Source organism: Megalopta genalis, chromosome 15 (assembly GCF_051020955.1).
Source record: "Megalopta genalis isolate 19385.01 chromosome 15, iyMegGena1_principal, whole genome shotgun sequence".
NCBI classification, from domain to species: domain Eukaryota; kingdom Metazoa; phylum Arthropoda; class Insecta; order Hymenoptera; family Halictidae; genus Megalopta; species Megalopta genalis.
The window spans coordinates 3,877,043-3,902,237 of NC_135027.1; the positions used below are offsets into that span (position 1 = coordinate 3,877,043).

The 25,195-nt window shown below is 40.8% G+C and overlaps 4 protein-coding genes across 6 annotated transcripts in view; 3 read left to right on the forward strand and 1 right to left on the reverse strand.

The window, feature by feature from the left end:
- The first annotated feature begins 13 nt into the window (after positions 1–13).
- Positions 14–2,787, forward strand: LOC117228443 (glucose dehydrogenase [FAD, quinone]). The gene is made up of 11 exons (XM_033484211.2): positions 14–305; positions 410–609; positions 683–794; positions 870–1,004; positions 1,074–1,189; positions 1,258–1,425; positions 1,492–1,645; positions 1,727–1,887; positions 1,965–2,142; positions 2,223–2,427; positions 2,503–2,787. Exons 1-11 carry the CDS (start codon positions 152–154, stop codon positions 2,705–2,707), a joined length of 1,788 nt encoding a protein of 595 aa, XP_033340102.2. The 5' UTR covers positions 14–151; the 3' UTR covers positions 2,708–2,787.
- LOC117228461 (uncharacterized) lies at positions 1,905–4,173 on the reverse strand. Of its 2 annotated transcripts, none has more exons than XM_033484241.2 (3): positions 4,092–4,173; positions 3,628–3,715; positions 1,905–3,447 (listed from the first exon to the last, which is right to left on the reverse strand). In XM_033484241.2, exons 2-3 carry the CDS (start codon positions 3,709–3,711, stop codon positions 2,941–2,943), a joined length of 591 nt encoding a protein of 196 aa, XP_033340132.2. In that variant the 5' UTR covers positions 3,712–3,715; positions 4,092–4,173; the 3' UTR covers positions 1,905–2,940. The 2 variants fall into 2 exon arrangements, with proteins under 2 accessions (XP_033340132.2, XP_033340125.2); XM_033484234.2 differs by having other exon boundaries at positions 4,071–4,158.
- Positions 4,174–4,233: 60 nt separating this feature from the next.
- On the forward strand, positions 4,234–8,167 carry Cog1 (conserved oligomeric Golgi complex subunit 1). Its single transcript, XM_033484193.2, has 9 exons — positions 4,234–4,500; positions 4,677–4,844; positions 4,915–5,200; positions 5,261–5,462; positions 5,536–5,952; positions 6,014–6,920; positions 6,982–7,261; positions 7,334–7,543; positions 7,899–8,167. The coding sequence occupies exons 1-9, from the start codon at positions 4,364–4,366 to the stop codon at positions 8,013–8,015; spliced, it is 2,724 nt and encodes a 907-aa protein (XP_033340084.2). The 5' UTR covers positions 4,234–4,363; the 3' UTR covers positions 8,016–8,167.
- Positions 8,168–8,788: 621 nt separating this feature from the next.
- Positions 8,789–25,195, forward strand: part of Rab32 (RAS oncogene family member Rab32) — a 31,577-nt gene continuing 15,170 nt past the window's right edge. The window contains exon 1 of one of the 2 annotated variants that reach the window (XM_033483768.2): positions 8,789–8,970. In XM_033483768.2, coding sequence (XP_033339659.1) covers positions 8,842–8,970 — 129 coding nt within the window. In that variant the 5' untranslated portion in view covers positions 8,789–8,841. Of the gene's footprint in view, positions 8,971–19,030; positions 19,762–25,195 lie in introns of those variants that run through there. The other variant, XM_033483760.2, reaches the window with a different exon arrangement.

Genomic DNA, 25,195 nt, shown 5'->3' on the forward strand with positions numbered 1-25,195 from the left:
TTCTTATGCGCATATGTTAACGTCGTTATTGTTCTGCAATTCATGACTGAGCAGTAAAGTTGAAATCGTTTTCGTACCAGCTTTTAGAACCATATAGGATTTCATGATAAGAAATTCGTACCATAACCTCAATTATTAGTATGATTTTAAAATGCTCGCATTGCAGCACTTTATTATATTTGCAGTAACTAGTACTGTAGCTATTATATTTTCTAATTATCTTCGGTTTACATACTTTCTCGATATTTTTTCATATAAATTTTTTAATGGTATCAATGATTTACAGGTGTACGATTACATCATCGGTAAGTTACGTATTGTTATCAATTTTATCCATATATTTTATATAGAAATGTAGATCTGCGGAAGCTAATAAATTATTTGAAAAATTTAAATTATATTTTTCTAGTTGGAGCTGGTACTGCAGGAGCAACTATATCTGCAAGATTAGCAGAATATGGGTACACGGTTTTACTCCTTGAAGCCGGTGGAGTTCCACCACCCTTTCTTGATATTCCACTTTTAGCTCCTTTGATTCAAAATAGTCCATATGACTGGCAATACACTACTGTACCTCAACAAAATGCTTGCAAGGGTTTAGTTAACAATGTATTGCATTTAATGAATATATCTGTAGCATATAATAATTATCTCTGTATGTAATTATGAATTTATTTTTCAGCAAAGCAGATGGCCAATGGGTAAACTTCTTGGCGGAACTAGTCGATTAAATTACATGCTTTATGTACGTGGACATCCCCTTGACTATAGTGATTGGCTTCCAGATTTCATTGGTTGTTATAAAAAGCATGAAAATCTAGTATTAATCATTAATTTTTATTATTATTTAAATAGATAAATATTCGTAGAACCTACTAAACAGAATGGTGGTCCAATGAATATAAATGCCCTGAAATGGAATACTAATCTCTCTGATATAATCTTGAAAGGATTGGAAGAGTTACATCAATCCATTGGTAACATCAATGAGGAGTTAAAAATTGGTAATTTTTCTATTATCAAAAGGTTGCTCTATCAATGAATATTAGTGTTTGATAATGTTATTGATGCAGGTTTTATGAAACCACAGTTGTCTATGGAAAATGGTAAACGGTGGAGTACTGACAAATTATTGCACACAAATGTTCAAAACAGAGTGAATGTTATTACTCATGCTCATGTTGAAAAAGTATGTTAAAAGTAATATTGATATTTTAGTTAATAAATTGTGACAATGCAACTAGTATTTAATTATAGGTATTGATAGAGTCAAAGAAAGCAGTGGGAGTGCAATTTATGTCCCTAAATAAAGTATTTAAAGCTATTGCAAAACGAGGTGTTATTCTCAGTGCTGGAGCTATTGGTAGTCCTAAAATATTAATGTTATCTGGAATTGGTCCAAAAAAACATTTAGAAGACTTAAAGGTAATCTCTGAATAAATACATATGTTACTATATTTTTATACTATACTAATTTGTTAAATTTTGTAGATAAATGTTGTCAAAGATTTACCAGTGGGTCAGCATTTAGTAGACCATATACTCACAGGGACTGATTTAGTTATTCTTAATGAAACCATAGGTTTTAATATGGCAGATACCTTAAGTCTTAGATCAGCAATAAACTACTTTCTTTTTGAAGAAGGTATATTTTAATCTGTAAAATTAATTACTATTATACAATTGTTATTATATGTTTACTAAGACATTTTTTTTTTATATTTAGGTCCTTGGACATCTGCAGGAGTTGAAGTTTTAGGAACATTTTATAGTTCTTTAAAAAAAAATGTATCAAGTGCACCAGATTTACAGATAATGATGATGCCACTTGGATTATCAAAGGATAATGGAATTGTTTTAAGAAGAGCTTTAGGAATTTCAGATGAGGTTGGTTTTAAGGAAGATATTTTATAAAGTATTTATTGATATTAGCTTAATATTAATTTCTTACACGATTTATACAGATTTACAACGATTACTTTGCTCCTCTTGCCTATAAGAATACTGTAACAATTGCCCCAGTTCTACTACATCCGAAAAGTACAGGAGAAGTTAAATTAAATAGTACCAATCCTTTCGACCCGCCGTTAATTAATCCAAAGTACTTAACAAATAAGGACGACATTGCACTTCTTATTGATGGTACTACGATTGATTAAATTTTAGTAGAATATGTAAAATGTGTAAGACATAATTGCAACATATGATACTCGATTTCACAGGATTACAATTTGTGAAAAAACTCGTTCAAACGAGTGTTATGAAATCCATTGGTGCATCTATTTATGAAAAACATTTTCCTGGTTGTGAAAATGAAAACTTTGATAGTAAAAAGTATTGGGAATGTTACATACAACATTTAACTTTAACTTCTTATCATCCTGCTGGGACATGCCGTATGGGTAATGTTGTTGACCAGAAGTTTAGGTAATTCCCATTACCTTACCTTTTCTTAATTAATATTATTTATGGTATAGATTTCACAAACTTTGTCCTTTGTAGAGTTTACGGTGTAACAAATCTGTATGTGATCGACGCATCTGTACTACCGACGTTGCCGAGTGGTAATATTAATGCTGCAGTTTTAATGCTAACCGAGAAAGCTGCGCGTACATTTAAACAAAATGTAGAGCATAACACAAATTATAAAAAATGTTATAAACCACACAATTATTATCATAAATACAGCGAGTACTTCAATAGATGAAAATAATTATTTTTTTATCAAATGTTTACTTAGATTTAAATAATTCTGATTTTATAAAATATATGTTGTAATAAAAAATAGATGTGGTATTATTACTCTAAATAACTACAAAGGGAAATAATGTAGAATTAACAATCATTGAATGCTTTGAATGTGAGCTTTCAAATTACTTGAAATTGTTTATAATGATAGAAAATAATATATACTCCACTGGTTTTATATATTTCAAGACATTAACGATAATTGCGTCTACTACTACTACTATAATCTCTTCTAGTATAATCATTTGATCTGTGATTGTTATGAGTATTTCTAGATCTATGATCCTTGCGTTGATTACTTTTACTTTGCTCTCTTCGATAAGGATGTACTTTCGAGGGTCTTCTATTGTCATGATAAGCATGAGTATCTATTTGCTTAGAATGAGGACCAGAATTTGGCAACATATTTGTTCCAAACATTTCAAGTTGTATACGAGGAAAACCGTTTCTTAGCAACATTTGTTGGCCTGACTGAAGTAAATGATTGCAATTAAGATATTGATCCTGTGTGTTTGCTTTTTGTGGTGAGTCTACGTTATTCCTTGGGCTCATGCAAATAGCACGATTGAACAGTTTCGTGCCATCAAAAAGGTTCAAAGCGTATGTTACAGAATTAATATGTTTATAAGTTATAAATCCAAACGTTCTCTGCTTTCCATCGCGATCTTTAGGAATGAAAACTCTTTGCACCGGACCACCCTATAACATTGCAGAAAATATAAAACGATATTGTTAACAAAATACTCATAATTCGACGTCACGTTAAAAATTGAATGCATATAAATATTTTCGAAAATATATAAGGTCCAAAAAATAATTTTTGTCTATTATCAAACATTTCTCGAAGTTTTTGTTACAAATTTGTTCGAATGCACAAACCTGCAAGAATAATTCATACAAAATTTCCTCTGTTACTTTCTCGCTCAAATTCCCACACCATAGAGTACGCACGCCTTCGTCCATGACACTAGAGAAGGTAATAAGAAATGAATATAAATTTGTATTTATATTTAGAAGATAATTAAACAATGCGCAATGAAGAGTTCACGAGTAAATCCCAGTTATTATGTTCAGAAGAAATATGCAATGAGGAATTCACGAGTAAATCCCAGTTATTATGTTCAGAAGAAATATGCATCATCACAACACATACGCTTTGTTCTTTATGCATGTATTAACATGGTACGAAGAATGAGGAAACTAATACATTTCACAAAGGCAAAATTGATTTTGAGTGTATCTAAATTTTAAATTAATAGGGTGTATCAATAACTGCCAATCTTAGCTTTTTATAAATGTACAGAGGAGATGTGAATGTATACCTTTATTAATGTTTCACTCACAGAAATTATAAACACCCTCAGCTTGAAATAGCTTTCGCATTGAAACACGAATGATTGCTCCATCTAACTGGCGAGGCCTGATACTAATGGGAAAGTAGTTTAAAAAATTTACCATAGATGACGGTGTAAGCCCCTTGAAGCACTGTAACACAAATTGTACTACATCTACAATAGAAGTGTAGTTGATAATAATGAAAAATATGGTTCTGTTGACTTTGTGCTACGTGGGAAGAACCGGGCTCTGAAAACACAAAAACAAGCTTGTTACAAAAATGACGACCACGAATTATTTGGATTTGGACATCAACAAATTATTCGAGGACTTCACGATCAAGGAAATTGAAGGAATCCAAAAGAAAATTCAAAACGAAAGTGACAGAAAGAAAATTGAGCTACGAACTCTTGTTGGGTAACGTTTGTTCCAATAATTTGCTGTCGTTTACTATATCTACTTTTTCTTTCTCCGGTTATCATATTGCCAACGTGTTACACAAATTAATCGTGTCTAAAGGATTCGTTCTATTATAAAGTTATTTTTATGCTACTGAATTAATCTGTGACTAATCGAAAATTGGATGTTTTTAGGGAAAGGTACCGTGATTTAATATTGGCAGCTGATACAATTGGGAAAATGAAGATAACTTCTGAACGTGTCATTTCAAGAATTGTTAGTATTGAAGATAAATTCAGAGAACTGCAGAAGAAGTATCTAATTGGTTTTAAAATTGATCCGACTAAGAATCAGAATGATAGGTATATCTATTACCTTCTCTTTTTAATGTATCAAATTCTTAAGGTTTTTATTTAAATAATTTCTTTTTAGATCTATAGAAGGAATTCAGAGTTCAATTGTTATTCAAATAAAAATATTAATGGACATTCCTCAGCATATTTGGTCCAATATTGAAAACAAGAATTTATTTTTTGCTACACAGCTGTATTTAGTAGCCCAACATATAAATTATAGTTTATTGTTTGAAGTAGGAGGTGCTGACTTGTCAAACAAGTATCCAATTGTTTCCAAACAATGGGATGTTATTAGTCAGTTTAAAAATATTATAACTACCGAATGCAATCATATATTGCAGTCATTGGAAGTGCAACCAGAGGTCAGCATTCATTCAAATATATAATGTGGATTACATCATTGAAGACATTATCTTTTTTAGAGTACAGCAAATTGTTTAGCTGCACTTGTGCTAATAAATGGAACTTCATTCTCAGACTTATTAGGCATGTTGATATCCATGCGAAGTCATGCTATTAAATCCATTATCACAGATGAAAATGACAGCAGTGTTAAGAATAAAATCAAATTATGCATTAAAATATTAATTCAAACAGTTAACCTGATGTATTCATGTTTCATAAGTAAGTAATTATATATATGTTTAGTTTATTATGTCTATAAAGTATACTTTATTAAGCGAGTTGTTTATTCTAGACACAGAGAACAAGTCTGGTGGTCTTGTTCTGCAGTACATAGCAAAGATTCAGGATCAGGAAGCATATTCTTTGCTTTCTCAGTTGGATGTGAATGAAGAATTGCTGAAAGAATTTCTACCGTCTGTAACAAAACAGCATAAACCATTCCTCCAGGACAATGCCGGCAACTTTGTTATACCTAACTTGCAAAAGAGTGTTAAGTCCTGGTTAGAATGGGTTGCTGATTTTTGTAATCGAGAGGTCACAAAGTTATTGGACTTAATAGTATCCATAAAAGGTTTATATTACGTTCGTGAAGAAGCAGTTTGCATTAATCTTCCCGATAATTGGAATTCTATTTGGGAAGAATTGTCTTTGCCTAGGATCACGTTTTGGGTGGAATTCTTTCAACCTATCATATCTCGAAGAGCAAAAAGTATGTGTAACATAGAATTATCATTTTATTTTTTAATATAAAATTATGATTACTTTCTTAGATATTATAAATGACAAGTGGATGGAAACGATAACTAAATTGAAAGCCGACGTGGTGGAGTTACTCAATAAAGCAATGAACGATAAATTTGAATATCCGGAACATGATTTGCGATGGTTCGTTTGGAAGGATTCTCCCAATGATATTCCTCAAAAGCTTAACAAAAATGGTGGACTCGATGGCAGGAGGTCCTTATTAATGAAAACCAAGGGATATTCGCCCAATGTTCTCAAATTATGCGACAACTTTGATGCAGGCTTGCAAGCTCTGCTTCATGATCTCGAACAATATCTATACGAGACCGAACGCGTAATGTCTATCAAAGACAATCTATTGTCTACGAATATATCCTTAATTTCCGACACATTCTCCGATCGCTCAGAAATCCAGGAACATCTGCAAATGATCAGTTCCACTATGATAGAAGACTTCATCAATTTTGTGAAAACCGCATGCGTTAATGATAAGCCCGAACATGGCCAGCGCGATATAAACGCTGTTGTAATGGCCAGATTACTTTCGGCATTGACAACCCTCAGCTCGAACTTAAACAAATGTTTTACGCTTTCGAAAGTGTCTGGACTGACTATCACGAATGCGAAATGGCAGTCGATTTGCGACAAACTGAAAGAAGACAGTACATCTGTGTGGTCATTTTGGGCCAGCGCGTATAAAGCTAAAATAATTGAGCATAGAGAAAGACACATATCCAAAGAACCACTGGATGGTTATCGAATACACGTGGTGATTTCAGAATGGCAGAAAGTAACCATTGAAGAAGATTCTGGAGAGGGTAAAAGGATAAAGTCGGAGATTCTAGTCCCATATCAGCCATCTATACAGCTACAAAAGTTCTTAACTGCAGTTAGCAAAGATTTGAATAAAATAATACCGCATACTGTTCCAAAGTAAGTACAACTACTCACTCTTTCATAAACGGAATCTCTTTCACTCGTGTTTTAATTGTAGGAAGATACTACACGATATTATAGAAGATATTACTATGGAGTTGTTAAACTACTATATTGCTGCGTGTGAGAGTGCAAATCTTTCGCAAAAACAAGCGCTCCAAGTGCTGTTTGATATTAAATATTGTACCCTGCTAATGGTGCCACGAGAAAATAAAGCTTTCTCTGATTTATCTACGAAAGCCTGCGACAATGTACTGTCGAAAATAGACCCATTCGATTACGATGTCTTTAATCCGTTTATTCATACTAACGTGAAGAGAAGCGTTCAAAGATCTCTGGTGAGAACTCGTAAAAAAGTTTTCGACTACTTCAATGTATATTAAAGCTTTAATTTATTTATCATTGTTTAGATAATACTTGGAAATCTAGTGCCCCATTTAGAACAGCTTCATTCGATTTTGGGTGCACGAAACGAATACAGTAATACCGAGGGTGTGAAATCAGATTTGCCTACGGTGTTAGCACTATGCAACGGTGCACCCTGGTTTCCATCTTTGACAGTGACTGCACCAGCAAGGAGTTTGCCTTTGGTGCCTGTAACGATACCAGAAAAATTACAGGTACATACAGAGTAACAAAAGATTTCAAGCTTCTGTTATGCATTTTGTAAGCATCATGAGATCATTACGTTCCCTAGTTATTTCACTGTGATTTTCTATAAATTATTTTTCATGTATGTACTCTTAGATTTCCAGTGCATACTGATAAGATATATCGTGTATTGAGTTGCGGTAAGAGAAGTATATTGCATGGCAGTTTTCATTTGACTAATTTTTAACAGGAGAATTTCTTGTGTTTTTTCTGAGTTACCTACATAACATTCTCGATTGATCTAACACCCGTCTGTGTTCACAGTTGTGGCCGAAGGAAAGGAAATACGAACGCATTGTTAAACAACTTTTTGTTTCGTTTTAGCGAAAGAAGGTTACTGGTAAGGAAAACATAAAAAATGATTCCACGGGAGCTACAATAAAGTCTGGTGCGGCAGCGTTTTTCGGAGCAATGGGCAGCGACTGGTTCAGCAGTAGTTAATTTATTTTGTTAATTCGACCAATTTGTCGAACGTTGTACATATTGTTAATTGTATATATACGTTAGTTATATATTATGTAAATATCAAGTCGTGAAATATTGCCTTTTTCATTACTCTCAGTATTGAATAAAACGATTTTATACAATCTTTACACGTATCGCGTTCTACTAATTCGTAAACATTACAATCATCACATAATTCCGTCGAATCTATCTTTCTAATACTTTTCGAAATGAAATTCGAGTCCAAAAAATTCAAATGTTTAGTCGCGATTAAACCACCCTGTAGAGTAGCGCCAGCAGCGGCAAGCGATCGTACTAACTTTCGAAGCATTCAAACTTTCACCAGAGAATAACAAAGCAGTTCTTATGCAAATACGTGTTCGAAAAATCGCCTCGCTGTCACTGATTACAAGAAAAAACTATAAACAGTGAACAGGGAATTGAAAGTGACCGGTGTACGCGCGAACGACGTCGAGTCGACCGAAGATTTGCACTTGCTCCGATTACCTTTGCGACTCTAGGTCGGATAGCAGCACCACGTTAGCACGCAGTATTGTATTGTTTGTAAACCGCGCGATGTTTTTGAAAATTATTCGAACGTTCGTAGCGCCGCCGGCGATGCACTTTGGTGACTGTGTCAGAAAGAAATGGAGCGTAGCAGCGTGCAGTCGTCCCGACGAGGACAGAAACACAGAAAGTGTCTCAGCCGGTTACGCAATTACCGTGAGAGTACCGAGGGTAGGAGGGAGAAAGAGACAGGGGCGAGCGGCAAAATACGCCAGCGCAGTATAGTACACGTTTTGATATACGGCAAGATGGCCGGATGGGCCCAGCTGTGGCAATATCGGTCGTGAGACACTCGCGTCATCGTTTGGGTAAAAAACAACGTTACGAGTCCTTGCAGCTTCAGGAATATCGCTGGGACAAGCAGAATCCTTATCTGAATCAAATGGTGAGTGAGAATCATCTTTATTTCTGCGTTTCGGCCGGTGAAGCGCACGCGGACCGGTGCGTGCGACGTTTCGCGCGCCGATTTTCAAACTCCGCCAGTTCCGCGGTGTTCGCGGTTCCACACTTATGGTGGTTTCGCGGTCATCGTAGTCGAACGTCGCGGAGCATTTTACGGCACGTAAGATAATGTTTCGGGGCATTAAAATTTTCCCTCTTACGTCGCAAACCTGTCTATTCTAAATGGGAAAGCTCGGTATAATTGTTCGAACGCGTATGCACTCCAATTTACCGTAGAAAATCGGTGTTATGGGAACGCCATAACCCTCGAACGTCAATGGCGGGCACACAATTTGAACGTCCCGGTGGCGTTTGATTTTCGATGATGCACGTGCAATTCGGGAAATCATCGACACGTAAGTTCGCATATCTTGTCGAATAGTGTCGCTCGTGCAATTTGAGATTACGAGCCGCGTGCATTCGTCCACGTCAATTCTAATGAGATCGAAAATTTCTCGACGGATCACGACCCTCGTATATCTATAATTCATTCTAGCATTTAATCTGCAACTTATTCTAGCCACTATGTGGCACGCGGTGGGGAAACATTGACACAAAATCCGTTTGCATGTATTACTGCCGGGAATATTATTGCTTCGAACTCGCATTTTCGAGTGCACGAGAAATTCGAATGTCTGAATTTCCGCGCGCATACACGGCAAACCGATGCCGCGCATTTTACGTTTTATTCTTCATCTTCAATAGAATTTGTGTAGGTATGTTTTTCTTTTTTTTGTCTTCGCGCCCGAAGACAAAGTAACGCTTAATCGGGAAGCTCTTGGCGGCGATTAATCGCGAGAGGTCAATATACAGACAAGAAACGGTCGAGGTGACGGTGACGAACGATGTTTTTTGTGGCTTTGCTACGAAATCGTTGCCATACTTGGGTTAGAACGGATGACCGTCGGTTGGACGGAGGCCAAGTTTAACCGATCCACCGAAAATCCTCTCGCACTTCCGGTATTGAAAAAGAGGCGATACGGCAACGGTCCACCCTTTGCCTACCTGCAATGTTTCTTTTTTTTTCAAGGCCGTGACCATAAATAAGTGGGAATTAAAAATTTCAAAGAATCTGTAACGCTATTCGGTGCATTAAAATTATAATTTAATACTATTTTTACCGAAGACAGTGAAAAGACCTTTAAAAATTGTAACGTAAAGTTACCTCCTAAGTTCGATCAGTAGTCTTCCCCGATTGACTTTTCAACGTTCAATTAACGATTTAACTTAACGATCACAAATTTAATTTGATAACGGTAAATCGTATACGCACAAAATATCGGCGAAAACAGTGTTAAGCTCGTTTCATTATTCGCGAAGTCTAAAGCATTATATTTCATTTAGCCAATCGCTGTTTAATCGTAGACAGATTTGCCTTTGTTCCTCTACTTCCAATTAACGAAACCGAAATTATCTCGGGGAACGTTTTTCCTCCTTCGGCCGTTTCTTCGCGGACTTGGCAGCGCAACCGCGTCAACACGCGCCAGATTAATTGTAAAAAAAAGTTCCTACCATTTCGTGCATGCGTCTTGCAAACCGCGGTTTATCGTTGCGACTATTGATTAGTAGAAATTAACCGTTCGATTAGCGACGGGGCCTCTGCGACAGCCACGATAAGGAATAGGTTGTTGGCATGTTGGCGCGAAAACAATATTAACCGTCGAAAACAAAGACGGCCGGCGTTTGCGTGCGCCGGGGAATCCACTCTCACACTCTATAGTGTCCGATAATTAAATAAAAGCGAGCGATGATTCGGCTGGATTGTTCGTTGGGGATAGAGAACCGGTCGAGAAAAAGTTAACGAGTTTTCGTCTCGTTAGTATTCACGCTGCAGCGGGAGACAATGGCCCGCCGTAGCTTCGAGTGAGTCTCATAATGACTAGATGCATGCATATTCTCATTGATTATCATTTTGCCCCCTAATTTTCCATCGTTAATACCGTTGGTTGAACGTCGTTCGTTGAACGAGATCTCGTTGGTATCGATGCGTAACGAGCAGTGGGAGCCTCGGTGTCAGGGACCAGAGGAAACGGATGGGAAATTCGTGGGTGGCTTTCACTGAAAGTTCATCGCGGCTCGTGATCCTCGCAGCGATCGTTTGGATCGTTTTATCTAATCGGCCGCGTTAAGTTCGACTGGAACTGGGCGAGACGTAACAGGATCGATGGAAAAGTCTTGAAATTCGTTCGAACGTTCCGCGAAGCAGCTCGATAAAGGCTCCCGGTTATCAATGACTAATCCCTATCGTATTTTATCACATCGCCGCGATCGGCCGCGAATCGTTGATTTTCTCAGTTCGGGAACGATAACAATGAATACACGATTCCCCGGGTTCACCTGGCGAGTGTTTACATTCGTTACTCTTTACGCGATCGGAAAGATTCTTCGCCTGTAAATTAAGAGGCTCGGACGATTCTGTTGGATGCAACAAGATCGCTCGATTCAGGAGATCGTTCAACTTTGCTGGTTCCGAGAAGATCGCTCGACTTCATTAATTATGAGAAGATCGCTCGATTTTATTAATTGCGAGATGACCGCTAGATTTTGTTAGTTGCTCGAAGATCGTTCGATTTTGTTGGTCTGTTAGAAGATCGTTCCACTTTGTTGGTCTGTCAGAAGATCGTTCGGTTTTGTTGGTCCGTTAGAAGATCGTTCTACTTTGTTGGTCTGTCAGAAGATCGTTCGGTTTTGTTGGTCTGTCAGAAGATCGTTCGACTTTGTTGGTCTGCCAGAAGATCGTTCGAGACAGTTCGGTGCGGGCTGCGGTACAGATCGGTATTTTTCCCGTTTTGCTCGGTCCAGTTCCACGGATTAAACGCGGGTTCGCGTATCTAGCCGTGTCGGCGATCGTGTTTCGTTCTTCGACGTGACCCAGATCGGATCCGATCGGATCGAATTTGTGGTTATCCTGATACGGAGAAGCGTTCCCTCGATCCCCAAAAAATCCGCGGGAACGCATTCGTTTCGAATCAGCGGGCAGCGAATTGTCGCCGTCGTTTCCTCTGATGTAATCGTATCCAACCCTACCCACGTAGTGAGTATTCAATTTACACGCGTGCCTTTTTCTCCGACTTCTCTTTGCTTCGGAGCTCCCTGGTCACTTCGATATTGCTTATCGTTCGTGTGTACTCTATCGTCATGCGAGGCGCACCCACTATCCGGGAGATCTCGAACGGTGGACGATATTCGATAAAACGCGAGTACGTCATTGCAAGCCGTGAAACGATTACAATCATCGCCTGGAACTCGAGTAAATCGATCTCTGTGACTCGCTATGTAGAATTTTCGGACGTGAGAATTCTCAAAGGTCGAAGGGTCTCTCCCCTCTCCCTCTCTTCTTCTCCCTCAAAATTGCGAGCGATATTAGTACAGGCTGTCCTCCCGAAATACACACATCGAGATATTAGTCCCGCAGGTGCAAGGGTATAAAATCGGCGGTGTATAAATAACCGAGACGTCGATATGACGCCGGGCTCGCTCGAAACGGGTAGAATCGCATACTTCTTCAAGTCGAATGCATTCACGAAGGAGTTGTAACGCCGACCTACATCCACCGGTCCTGGAATAATCGATGACGGGGCTGGTCGAATCGAGAATTTTTAACCTTTCGCCCTATCACTTATTTCGCGTTGATGTTCGGTGGAATTTGTCCGTTGTCAATTATCTCCGAAATAACCGAGAATATTAATTTCTCCGTATACCTACGTTGACTTCGATGGCCAGGTGTCGTTAACGAAACGATGGAATTTTATTTTGATTTCCATCTAACGAATGGAATCTGTACATGCGCGATGTTTCCAAATGGAATTAAGTTTAATGAAGTCGCTGGTTGCCTTTACGTACACTTTAATAATATTACAGCTATGGTCTTAGCGATGCGTTATCTGCGTTCTTAGAGTTCTACGAGTTCTGACCGTTCTAACAGTTCTGGGTGGTTCTAACAATTCTGTCTAACGTTCTAGGTGCCTTTTCGCTTGTCGCCTCGGTTTTTTGTTGATTGGTGTATGGTGGGTTTTGGTGGAGGAAATGAAGCGTTTTTGATTGGAGATGGGTGTGTCGGAAGGAACTTGAGGAGTGGGAAACTGTTCGAAAGTTCGGGTTGTAAATTTTCCGTTTTGGGAAATATGGAATTTATGAGTCGTATTGTCCGTTCGTCGGGTCGAAGGGTATTTTCGTTTGGGTGCATTTTTTAGTGTTGCAGGTATATCGCTTAATTGCTCAAGGGATGGCCAGGGACGTTTGACCTTCGGTGTTGCCGTCGCAACAGAATCCATATTTAGCGAAATTCTCGTCGCGAGTCTGACAAGCGATTGAGGAAACGCGAGGCGCGACCATTTTTCGAGAGATTTTCTCGAGGCCCATGCTTCGCGAGATTTCGAAGATGCATTGAACTCCGCGACAGGATTATTGTTATCGATGATATCATGATTGACGTCAATCGAAGCTTCAGATTCGGTATCTTCGGAAGATCCGTATCGGTGCGTGTTCTTAAACACTCGACCTCTCGAATTACGCGAGCCTACTGACGTACAACGAACGGTATCGTCGCCAACGATCGTGTTATTGTTGGCCTGAACAAAAGAATTCTCTGCTCTCTCTCTCTCTCTCTCTCTCTCTCTCTCTCTCTCTCGCTCGCTCGATCCTTTGGCTCGGCTGCTACTCGCGCGTGTCTCGAGAAGCACCCAGAGGGTGAGGAACCGAAGCAGATTTCGATGGTGGTGCCTCTCCGATAACACCCTTTTCTTATCACCGATCAACGATCTGTGTCTGGATCCCTGAAAGACCCATTTTTACAACGACAAAAACAAAAGCATAACTTACGATGAACGGCGGAGTATCAGTGAATCAAATGAACAGTTTATAAAGCCTTGTAATAAATCTAGTAACACAGGATGCAAAAATGTGGTGTGCTCATCTTATCACTATTATTATTTACGTATGCCCTATAAAAGGGTCAGTCGAATTAGATCTCGATGAGCACTGTGAGGTTCTAAAGAACGATGCTTATTATTATTATTATGGAGCATTAAAATTTACAAGCGGCGCAGCGTTGTTGTCAGTCGCATCGTGCACAACTTGCATCGCTTTTATGCAATTTGGAATGGAAAGGATAGTCCTGTCGCTCGAGACCGCCGTCGGGACGGAAAAACACGCGCGCGATGGATGAAGAGAGACAAAGGACTCCGTGAAAAAAGGAAAACAATGGGACGACGATCGAAATCGTCGGAGAAACGTGAATCATGAGCATCTCGCGGCCGATAGCGGGGATCGCACGGTAGCGAGCTTGTACGAACGATAACGATAAGCCAGATCGGTCGAGAAGATGTTTGCCAACGCTTTTACTATCCGAATGTCTCCGTGAATCATTTTTCTTCTACCTTCGATCGACGAAGCACACTACCGGGAGCGGTGGACGCATTTTGGCCGAACAGTCGCCAAAAGACGCTTCCTGTTCGAGCATCGAAATCTCCGCGAAGATCAACCCGAGAATCGTCCCGAAGAAGCTCCAACGCTTCGTGCCGGAATGAACCGTGCATGCGCTCGCGCGTTCCGAGCGTTCTCTGTTCTATTGTGAACGAATCGAGCTTTAATAGAACGTAGAATAGCGCGGGAGAGTTGCACGAGTTCTAATTAAAGTTACCGCCTCGCTATTCATAGTGCGTAAACTCGAGCCGAGTGTTTCGTTCCGACGCTTCTGGCCTTCTGTCCACGCGTGAAGTAATTAATGAGCGCAGAACACGCGTCTTGCGGACGATAATAACACACTTATTGTAATACCATAATCCCGACCGATAAGTGCGTTCAACGGGCCGTGCAACTGTTGGCACATCCCGTTCGTAAATCGCGATTAATTGGACCGAGCCTGTTTCCACGCCATTACCGGGGGTAATACCTACGCCGCGTGCTGCTGCGCTCAAGGCAAACGTTTGCCCCGAAGCTTTCGGGGGCAATTAACGACCACGTTTCGTAGTAGAGTAATAACTCGATGCATCGGAAACAAGACGCCCGATTTCGGTGGAAACCGAAGTGAATAATCGTTCGTCCTTTCCCCCCGTCCCCGGGAATATCTTACTCGTTATCGCCCGGCATCGAGCTTGACCCCGACCAAAGCCGCAATTTCGGATCTTATTCACGGTTATCGGAAAAACACCATTCGACTCTGCCGATAGTCGATAGGGGTAAACATCGATGATCTTCAACTCGTGGATAGCCGAGAAAGCGCCGCGAAGATCGAGCGGAAAGATCTCGTTGCAAAGGAAGTGAATCGATTAGCGAATTTGTTCGCACGTTCTCCGTGATTTCCGCGATTGTAATAGAAAATTTCGTTGATGGAAATTATTATTATATATATTGTTTTTATATATATTATTAGCCGAGAAAGCGCCGCGAAGATCGAGCGGAAAGATCTCGTTGCAAAGGAAGTGTATCCATTCGCGAATTTATTCGCACGTTCTCCATGATTTCCGCGATTCTAATAGAAAATTTCGTTGATGGAAATTATTATTATATATATTGTTTTTATATATATTATTAGATATTATTTATATTTTATTATATTTTACTATACTTTTAGTATAGACCTATGCTTATCTTAATCACCAATTATGCTCTATTTCCTCTATTTTATAACAACGACGAGATTGGATTTATTTAAATTTCCTACGATTTCTGACAAAAACATTATTATAGTATCAGAAATTGTAAGAGAAAAAGAAATGAGAAGCCGATCATTTCGATTCCGGTATCGTAGCTCTAGCGTTAAATTAATAACCTAATTATCTGCCTTGACTTTGGCTTCGTATCTTCAGCTCGTTGCACTCTTCTTTGGTGGAAGTGCATCGGAGCAACCTGGACGCAGTAATGGCAGCTTTTCCCGCAATGCGACGCGCTCGAACTTTCCTGCTAGAAATCGTTCCGGCGTACCTCCGTTTTCTAGACAGCGACCGGTAATGTTGGATATTCGCGGGCTAATAAACACTGCGATTACAGGATCGCCGCGCGATTTATATGATGTAATGTCGATGCCCGTTATTTGCTGCTGAATCGAAGGAGAAGACGGCAATTACAGCTTTCGGAGGCCGCGTTTCCGACTCCGTCTTTCTCTTTCTCTCGCCACCCCCGCCTCCCCCACCCAGCTCTCTTTGTTCTCTCTTTCTGTTTATTTTCGACGACCGATACGGCGATCCGGTGTTTCCTCGTGTTTTTCGGACGAAACCGGCTCTCTTTATCGAGCAATTAGCCCGTCAACATTATCGGGTGCACGGACTCGGAAGGTCGCCGCGCAAACGATCCGATCGGCACCCAGTGTTCTCCCGGCAAACTCTCGTTTTATCGATCGTTTTTTCATTTGTAAATAGCGTAAACACGCGCGTAGAACGCAGAGACAGAGGCGGCGACGATGACAGCCGTCTCGTTGAACTGTCGCGTGTCGATAGTGCTTTGCGTCAGTCTCCGATATTTTCGGACGGCTCCGGCACCGGAACGTCTCGTTGATAATATCGCACGATTAAAAGCGGCGCCGTCAACGTATCTTGAACTTCGTCAACAATTCGGTCGACTGGTCATTACTGGTATCGATGGCTCATGCCGTCAATCTCGTTACATGTTGCTCCCGTTTTCCTTCGGCGAGCCTTTCGTTATTTCGTTGTTGTTTCTCGTTAGATTTATCGGCTCTTGTGGGAAGAATGAAACTATTTCAATTTATAACATTTTAGTGTTTGTACTTCATTACCGGGGAAGAGCATTTCAACGGTTTCTCTTTACGAGATTCCCAAGCCAACTGCATCGACGCCCGAAAATAAAAAAAAACGCAACGCTGGGGAGACCCGGCGATCGATTCTCACTCGGTCCTAGAACCCACGGTTATACGATTTAAAAGAGAAAGTATACTTTACAGAGTGCAAAAAACAATGGGCTGACTGATCTTTCCATTCGGTCCACGTCTTAAGTAATTCAACATTTCCAGCTTTATAGATCACTTTCGGGGATCTACGCGATTAGAAGTCTATTTGTTGATTTATTTATTTATTTACTTGCTTGTAAACGGGTTAAAGCCTTTGGTATAACGAATACCGATAACAGAGGAATTCGATATTGTCTCGATTTAGCGGCGTTATGAATGACATTCGTATTTAGTAGATTATGAATGAGATATTCGTCGCGAATCAAATCGGTTGTTTTAGAGCAAGAGATTGACATTATCCGTCCGGCTTTGTCTAAAAATAATCGGCAATGTTCCGGATGAATTCGCGGTCTTGTTTGTATACGAATCAAACGCTCATTATAAAATATCTGTCTAGACAATGAGCTCGATATTGTAACGGAGACATTTTTTTGTTTACGCGCTGTGCCCGCGTGTAATCGGCGAAAATACGGTATCCGGTGTGTCGCGTCGTCACGAAAGTTTCGCTATCATCGCGAAGGCCATCGAATTCGGCGGATTCACGGCGTCACATCGTGGCCGACTGTTGCATCATTGACTTACAATGTATATTTGCTTACAACAAACATTTCGTCACCTTCGGTTTGTCGGTGTGTGCCGTCGGATCCAGCAGTTAAGATTAAGCCGATGTCAGCGCGGTCAGCTAGACGGCGATTCGAATTCTCAATAGGTCGATAAAAATTTTGCCAAATAATTAGCGGCTAATTTCGTTTCGCGGATTCTCGCGCGCTGCCGGGATCGTTGAACTCTTTCTCTCTCTCTGTCTATTTCTGTCTCTCTTTCTCTCTCTTTCGTTCTTTCTCTCTTCCTCTCGCTCTTTCACGCTCTCTCTCTTTCTCCTTCCCTCTTTCTCTCTCTGTCCCTCTCTCTGCCACGATCGCCAGAAACTATTGAGATCGGTTATTTCTAGACTCGGTATCGTCGAGAAACGATACGAGGGGAGAAGAGAAGCAGATTATCGGTGACAAACAGAAAATATCAATCTTTTCGTTGTACGGTGCACGCGTTCTGTGTCGAATCCTCTGAGAAATTATCGAAGGTCTCGTCGGGTTAGAGAGAGCCGCGGCAACGATCCAATCGCGACGTCGGAGGAACGATCGGGCACCATCGGTTTATCGGTGGTGTTTAGGAGATTAGCCGGAGGTTTGGCCGTCCGACGATACCATGAACGGCGCCGTTTATCTCGTGACGATTAGTAAATCCGAGTAAAGGCGGGTTTTTGTTTTACGCGTCCGACGTATGCGGCCGTCGTGTGCGTCAGACGGATTTTATGTATACCGTCTCGTCGGTGTCTCCGTTCCGCTCAACGTTTTCCAATCCAGCCGTTCAGAAATTTCCCTCGGAACAGCAAGTTCGCGCAAAGAGACGCGGGTAACATACCTAAAACACTGTTCAGAGAAGCGTTTCATAGTTCTGCGACTTTAAAAAGCCTTCTCCGGCGACCAGGGATCTTTCTACGCTGTTCCAGAGCGTAGAAATGATTTATACAAAACCGGCTGGTTATGAGAAACGGTGCCAGTCGGAGTCTACCATGTCCGTTCATTGCAACCCCTATCGATTTCCGCGGAAATGCACCTTAAGAACCGGAAGCCGTACATGTTCCCGTGTTACTTATGTATTCCATGGAGCGACAATTATCTGGAAACTGTTCGCAATACGCCACGAACGTGTCGTCATTGTTCTCGAACAATCTTTCCGTAAGGTCCGACACGGTTGCTGGAATTTCGACTGGCGGGCCTGGTGTTTATTTAGGATGTCCAAAGGCTGTTGGCCCGTAGATTTCTCGCGGCTCGTTTCGTGGCATCGTAGTGTATAGCATCGTTTCACCGAAAAATTTTCAAAAGTACCGGACGCGGCTGAAAGCTAGAATGTTCGAGAAGTCGCAACTCGGCGCAACGTTGAAGATAAAGGGAAAAGGGGCCACGCGCCCATGTCACGATCTCTCGGCCGTCTCTCCTCGCGCGCATCGTGGATCCGATCTCTCGATCTCTGGTGGCTGCACGACATGGCGCGGCGCCGGCAGCATATTTCTTCGAATGCGCGCGATAAGGAGGCTGGTCGCGCGCACGATAACGCTTTCCTGGCTCCTCTAACCCGGGCCAATAAATGCCGGGACTTTGCGCCCGGCGCTCGCACATTCTACGCATCCGTTTCCACGAAATTCCCACGCCAGTACGCACTATGAATTGGAATCTGAACATCGTCGAGCGTTGCAACATGCCGCGGCTCCATTGAGTCTACCCCGGGCGTTCAGTGATCAGTGATCGGTGTCGAACATGGGACGCTAGCTTTTCGAAGAGGCCAGCTTCGAGCACGCTCGGAAGACGAAAAGAGGACACTTTGGGGAACACTGTTAGCGAGGAATCTGTGGTCGATCGGTTCGGAGGATCGGTGAAGATCCAGCCGGTTCTGAAGGGGATCCGACGCCACGTTCTCGAAGAGAATCTTCGTAAAGCAACGATCAACTTCGAAGTCGCTGGCATTCGCCGAAGAAAGGCGCGGTGATCGAGCTCGAATCTCGATACACCGAAGGCTGACACGTTCGATAGACAAAGTATTAAGTGTATAGTATTATTGCAATACCGCGAGATCGCGAGGATGTTGGATCGCAACGTGGTGCTGGTCCTGCGTACCAGGCAGGACCGAACCGAGAGGCGGCTTCGGCACAAAAAAGAGGCGAACCCGCCGCCGATGGAGCCACCCCCGCAGCTCTTGAACAACAACTACCTCTACATAGACATGAACATGAACTTCAGCGAGAACAGCAAGCAGCAGACCTGCCGGACGAGGAAGGTGGGTGTCGTTTCTCTATTTCGTCTTCGTCCGAATCGCGTCCGGGCTTCCTTCGACCAAGCGAACCATGTTTTTTCGTTACGTCGATCTCGCGTTATTCCGCGCGAGTGTTCTGACGTAATGCTACGTCAGATACGCGAGCTGACGTCGCCAATTCCCGGGCTCGCGACGTTGTTTGTTCGTTGCGATAGGTGGTTCGTTAGGTCGTTGCAAATGAGACGACGGTTTCTCAGTTTTCAAGTTAAACCTTTATGGGAAATAAACAAATGGGAAAATCGGCGGGGCAGGGGGGTAATAAATTCATTAGATGCAGGTGTTACATCAACTTCTTCTCGAAAGAAGAACCGCCATTACGTGTGCACAACTTAACTCTTATCGCTTCAACCGACAATAATGCTGTCAAGCTTAAGCCAGCGATTTGTTCCAGAAAATTTTTAGAGCGACGATTCATGTCTGATGTTTTTGTTTGTCGACTGATTTCCCAAAAGGCTGGAATCATGGTGCAAATACTTTCGGTAGGATTTTGCGACGGCAGAAGATGCCACGGATTCTTTCTCAATCGAACGATCGTAATTTTATCCGCGTTTTTTGTCTGTCTCCTGCACTATCAGTCAAGTTATTTAGCTCCGTCTGACGGCTTCTATCGGTTTATCAGATGTTCCGAGTATCATAATCGCCTAGTAGGTGGTTAAATCGGTGGTCAAGATCTGCATAAGCGCCGGCAGTCCATCAGCGATCGACCTAAACGACGCTGTCCCTGCTTTATGTTATCGATTTCCTGGCAGAATCGTGGTTTTTTTCAGAAGTATGCCTGATTTTACACGGCTGTCGGGATCGATTAACGCGCGATCGGAGATTAATGATCGGGAGCCTGTCCTGTCTCTGTTGCGTTCGCGTGCGCGCACCTTCGCCCGTTTACCGTTTACGTAAGCGAGGCGATCGGTTCATTTATGTAATAACTAAGTGCAGCGCGGTCCATTTTACTTTCGACTCGCCTGTCTAGATCCCTGGTTGCTAGATCGACGCTGTCCTGGCAGGTCCATTTTTCCTGCATTGAACTCAGAGTGGTTCTTCGCCGATTTACTTCGATCTCGAAGCTCGCGTTGCTACGATTTCGTTATGAACAGCCTCGATGGCTACAATATTTGATTCTTTCAATTTTTCTACATTAAACAGTAGTGGTTAACTTGAATGCCTCTGGACGTACTATACGTTCACCTCCACTGTTCACTGTACCACCACCAGAATCTGTATTTATGCCAATACAATCACCGATAAAATCAATTTTTTTTCAGTGGCAATACAGTGATGTCTCTAATTGACGCTCAGATTGTCCATAAAAATGGACAATTTGGAAAGAGGAGATACGATTATTCGAGTCTTGCGGTTCGTTTCTATAGTTAGGAATTGTCAACAACTATAAGAACGAGTTGCAGGGCTCAAATAATCGTATCTCCTCTTCCCAAATTGTCCATTTTTCTGCACAACCTGAGCGTCAGTTAGGAAGACATTACATCTCCAATTGTAAAACGACTTGTAATTACTCCGTTAAATTTCATCGTTGTCTCTGCATGTTACATTGAGCTTAGACGCGTTATTTCAATAAATAAATAAATAAATCTCTACGAAGTGTCGAAGGGTCTCGGTTGACGTGATTGAACGTCAACGGGCGACGGTCGACAGAAACGAAAAATGTCGAGCTGTCGATACATATTTTGAGCGGGATTCTACAGAGTTCGACGGTTCGATCCGATCGCTGGAAACGGCTCGATTTCTCGCAAGAAGGAAAGCAGTGCTGTCGGAGGGCCAGGTTAGCGCACTTTCTCCGGCCGACTGCTGCTAGGTATCGCTGTGGGAGAATCTGCTGCGTTGACGGAACCGAGCGGAATAATTAGATTTAGAGACACCGGGACACGGAGACCGGAACAGTTTCGTAACAGCTACGCGTTCTTCGCGGAGAGTACTTTCGCCTCCACGATCAACAATTCTTTCACGACGTGTTCCCGATCGACGCAGCATCCGATTTGCGGGATAGAGTCGTCATGTTGTCGCTTCGTCCCGCGATGCGCCTGGCTTTACTAGTAATCGCGATCTTTTAAGAATGTTTCAACTACGAGATACCTGTACATTTCTCTTCGGCATATTTTATTTTATTACTTTATTCGAATTCGTCAAATTTTATTCGTAAAATTTATTCGACATTTTATTCGAAACGAGATTCGGATACGATTTTATTCGACACGCGATTCGGATGAAATCTTATTCGATACGTTATTCGGATAAAATTTCATTTGAACAATTTATTCGAAACATCTATTTGAAAACAGTTGGATTTTTGTTCCGTCCCGGCGTGTTTTGAGCGTCGGGTGAATCGTCTTCTTGACTCCTACGATTCATCCGTGATCTTTTTATATATTTTCCAAAGAGATTCTTATTCTCCTCTCCGTAAGTAAATAATAATAAATAAATAAATAATTCGTGTGATTACGATGATGTGAGAACGTTTAGACCGATCATTAGAATGTCATTGACCAAATAGAATACGTCGACTTCGATCAGACCAATCGATTTTACGGTTATCATCGGCGACGCTAATTGGAAGGAGGATGCTATATCGAATGAGGAAAATGATCGTCTATACTACTTGAACTATTAGGTGAATCATTTGATTCGATGCGACAACAATTTCTATCGGCGCCGTGATCAGAAGCTATCTCCAATAAATCACTGATAAAGCAAATCTTGAACTTCGTTATCGAAGGAGGATACAGAAGCCGATGTCTGACCAAGACTATGGTATTCCACTTCGTCTTCCTGAAGTACACTTATTATTATTATTATTATTAACATTATCATTATTACTATTATTATCATCATTACTATTGTCATTATTATTATTTCTTATTAGGCACAATAAGATAAACGTTGATCTTAAAAAAGCAGGGTGGAGGATATGCAATGTGTAGAAACAATGTGTAATAATTCGATGGATCCGCCCATCAAGTTGCCAAAAGTATCTGCCATGCGATACTTAAAAATCTTTCTTCTCTGCTTGCCAATTTTTTTCTAACTCGTCCATCGTTCTCTTCTTGTACTCCAGTGACCTATCAACTCTTCCTTTCTCTCTTGCCGTTCACTTGGATAAGCACTCCCGTTCCATCGCGCAATTTCATTGAAATTCAGTGTGTTTGTCGTTGCATAACAGTCGCGATCGTTCATCAAGGGAGAAAGGAAAACCGTTTTTCCTCGGGGAGGACAGGTCGGAAAAGCTACAATTACAGGAACGTCTAATTAGCGTCGTCAGGGTCGGCCATGCCGACGATCGCCGCGATCCATCGATCGTCCCGTAGGATTTCTGCTCGATGACCATTCGCGGGACAGGATCGTTCTTCCGTGGTGATTCTTCGGTTAATGTCACGCGTCGTGAGCATCGAATGGATGATCGTACTACTGGAATCAGGGGTTGAAAACGGTTTAGGTTCTGGTGATTGGTCTCGGTTCTGTGTGATAGATAAAAACGCCCGGTGTCCACAGTCGTAGCTTGCCACTAGTACAAATTATTACAAAGATTTATTTATTTATTCATTCATTTATTTATTACTTATTTATTCATTTATTCATTTGTTTACGAAAAGACCCTACAAAGAGATGGCAAGGGAAAACAAAATGAAAATTATGCAAATGATAATATTACCTTTTATGAAGGTTAGTGAAAATAATTACTGTACAAAGTTTGGCCGTAGAGATTGAATATTATTAATAATTTGATACAGATTGAATAACTCTTGATAAAGACTGAAATTGCGAATAATCGTCGTCTCTTCGGCATGCGTGCTGCAAGTTACGCGAGCCCGCGTATTGCACATTGCAGTCGATTTACTGATTTAGCATTCGATTAATCAACTTGTCCGCGACGTTGAAAAACGCCGACGTGTTTTGTACATGTAACTAATGTCCCCCATTTTTCCGCGTGTTTACGATGCCGGTTGAAGGAAAGCATTATGTAATTAATAAATTGCAGCGTAATTTCCACTGTCCTGATAAACCGCGACTTTATGACAGCCGCCACGATTTATGCCGGCGCTTCACAATTATTTAACGAAAATTATTTAACGTTCTATCTGAATTTTAAGTTAATTTTAAGTTTCTAGTTCAAGCCGCTAGCTATGGCTATAATATTCAAACCCATAAGACGAATAAACCTTTATTGACGTACGCTGCATCCATTTTTATAAAAATCTTATAGATGTATTTGAAATATTATGAAAATAACATATTATTATTATTATTTATTATTACGTTATATATAATTACATTATATTATTATATATATAATAATTATTATTAGCCAATATAATAATCCTTTATATATAATAATAATTATTATTATATTATATATTATTATATATTATATTATATTATTATATTATATATTATTATATATATTATATATGTATATTATATATTATATATTATATATTAATTATTATTATATATAAAGGATTATTATATTGACTGATTGTCATTCGCCGCGCAGTTGCTCAGATGATTTGCACAGAGATTTGCAAACAAGGAGTCGCGATTCCTCTGGTCAAGGTGCACGGTCGCCTTTATCGATTTTGGATCGCTCCACGCGGAATCCTACCAATTAAATTCTCGGCTCTCGACCTTCGCGATCTTCCACGATCGTGCGTGGGATCGTGTAGGGTGGTTTATGTAAGACACTGGTTTGCACGGCGTACCTCCGCGGTCCCGGCAAATTCGCGCGACCTCTTTTGCCGGTTCGATCGTTATTTTGCCCGGAGCAACGCAATTTAGTTCCTCTGGCTATTTTTTTCATGCCACTTTAAATCGTCAGATAATTACTTCCAATTAATGTTTCAACTTAATGACGATACAACTCGATTAATTTTTAAAACGGCTGGACAAACAAGACGTTATCCTGCTCGAAGATCTCTGATTGGTGCAACGCGCGCGTTTTACCACCATTCTGTCTTTTCATTTTCTGGATTGGTTAATTATTGGGTAAATCGATAATTGAATCGTCGGGAAGGCTGTCTTGTCACGTGGAAAGGTTAGACGCAACACGAATTCCACGACCTAATTGCATGTCCGTTTTTCAGTTTTTCTCGCATCGGCCAGGATTCGGGCAGATATAACGAGGAGAACAATTGAAGTTGCAAACTTCAAACGGGTTAATTTTTAAGACTAAAAGAGTTATTCAGATAACTATATTCTGCCGACTCAGATTTATCCAATAGAATTTAAAAGAACGCGAAAATTTCATCCCCTAAATGTGTACGTAGAAAATAATGTTCGGAGAGAAAATCGAGAGAGAGAGAGAGAGAGAGAGAGAGAGAGAGAGAGACAAAATTGATAATGGAATAAAGAAGATAGGCGGAAAGGATTGACTTTCTTGAAATATCGGTTGCTA